Source organism: Asparagus officinalis, chromosome 7 (assembly GCF_001876935.1).
Source record: "Asparagus officinalis chromosome 7, Aspof.V1, whole genome shotgun sequence".
Classification (NCBI taxonomy): domain Eukaryota; kingdom Viridiplantae; phylum Streptophyta; class Magnoliopsida; order Asparagales; family Asparagaceae; genus Asparagus; species Asparagus officinalis.
Window position 1 is genome coordinate 115,501,024 of NC_033800.1, and position 1,790 is coordinate 115,502,813.

Here is a 1,790-nt window from a genome sequence, read left to right on the forward strand (position 1 = left end):
GGGGGGGGGCGCAGCAGGAGCAGGATTGGTGTGTGAGATAAAAAGAAGTTCAGAGAGGTACGTGCAAAAGCAGGAGCAGGTTGAATGGGTTTTGTGAAATTAACCTTTTTCGGAAGAGTTCCTTCCGAAGATTAAGTTCCGTAAGGGTGTGTTTGGATTTCAATGGGTTAAGAAAATTGGAAGATTGAAAAACTATTAAATATTTAGGGGCTATTTGGTTGCACACTTTTTGAGAAATTTTTTTTCAAAACATCTGACAATGGCAAATTTGTAATTAAAAGTTTTCCAGAGATTTCTGTAAATTGTGTTTGGTTCAACAAAAAATTTACAGAAATATTTTCTATAAAATATCAAAACCTACCAAATTTTACAAAAAACAATTTCCTCTCAAAATGAGAGGAAATCACCAGAAATCTGACACATACCATATTTAATTAAAAACCTACCAAATCTTGTTATTTTCTATAAAGTTATGAGCTATTTTCTTGTTTTGAACCAAATAAGCAAAATACAAAAAACAAGAAAATTGGTACTTTTTGGTTTCTCAAAACTTTTCCTATAATTTTTTTAAGAAATACACGGAAATCATATTTTAGGTGGAAAACATTTCCTATAATTTCTAGAAATTGAACCAAACCCCTTAGAGTAAAGATTCAATCAGAACACTCCGTAAAAAGGTAACCATTCATGATGGTTTAATGATTAGTTTCATAATTCTAACTATCCTATCAATTATGTAAATCACCCTAGTCTAGTCCTATAGGGTTGTTTTGATAGGATCCCTAAAGTCATTTGTGTAAAGATAAAAAAGGTAACTTGAAGCGCGTGGCATGAGCTGTACAAAATTCTTGACACTCTATGTATACAACTATATATGGTAAGTACGCCAATGCCAAAAGAATAAGCAAAAAAAATACCAGGAATATATGTACACGGTAAGTAGGCTACAATTATGGAGAAGAAGTTTTTAAGGAAAAAACAATTAGGAAACAAGTTGGTCGAAATCTAGCACGATTTCAATCAGCAGCCGGAATTTGAATCCCTAAATTAACTAGGAACTGCATTCAAAATCAAGCCCGATAAAAGTCTATTATGACTTCACACATAAAAAAAAAGCTCGAAACAGGATTCCAAATGCTACGTCCATTAGGATCCTTTGGCTTCATATAAACTTCATATATTAACCACCCAATCCAACAACACAAAACATATTTAGTTGACAAATAGCCGAAAAAGTTCAAAACCGAAATCCAGACCGCTCTTTGCCTTAAATCCAATGGAAGCACTCAGAAACATCGAAAACCAGCAGTCAACGTACGGTTGTAAGCGCTGCGGCGAAAAATTCAGTAGCGGGCGGGCACTCGGAGGGCACCAGAAGAAGCACAGAGTCGAGGATCAAGATGCAGCAGGAGCGAGGGTCGCGTTCAGTACGCGCAATGGACAACCGGTACTAATCAACTCGTCACAACAACAAATACAACAAGAAGACTTTGAAAACCTGCACCAAGAGGGTCCAAATGGCATCTGCCTCTTCTGCTTGAAACGGGCACCGCTGAAACTGCACTTTAATCATTCGAGGATCCTCGCGTCCGCAATCAAAAAGGCGAGAAAAGGAAAATTGGGGGTGAAACGGGGTGGTAGTCCTCCTGCAGAGAGGAGTTTAAACATTATGGCGAATGCTAGCAGCAGCACTATTAGTGCAGGGACTAAGAAGAAAAGGGCAGTTTCAGTTGTTGAAGCAGAAAGCGGTGGCAAAAAGGAGGTTGATTTAACTTTGAGATTATGGCCGG

The 1,790-nt window shown here is 37.7% G+C and overlaps 1 protein-coding gene across 1 annotated transcript in view; it reads left to right on the top strand.

Annotated features, from left to right (window-relative positions):
* Positions 1,277-1,790, top strand: part of LOC109847669 — a 673-nt gene continuing 159 nt past the window's right edge. The window contains exon 1 of the mRNA XM_020416899.1: positions 1,277-1,762. Within this exon, the coding sequence (XP_020272488.1) occupies positions 1,277-1,762 (486 nt within the window). The remainder of the gene's footprint in view (positions 1,763-1,790) is intronic.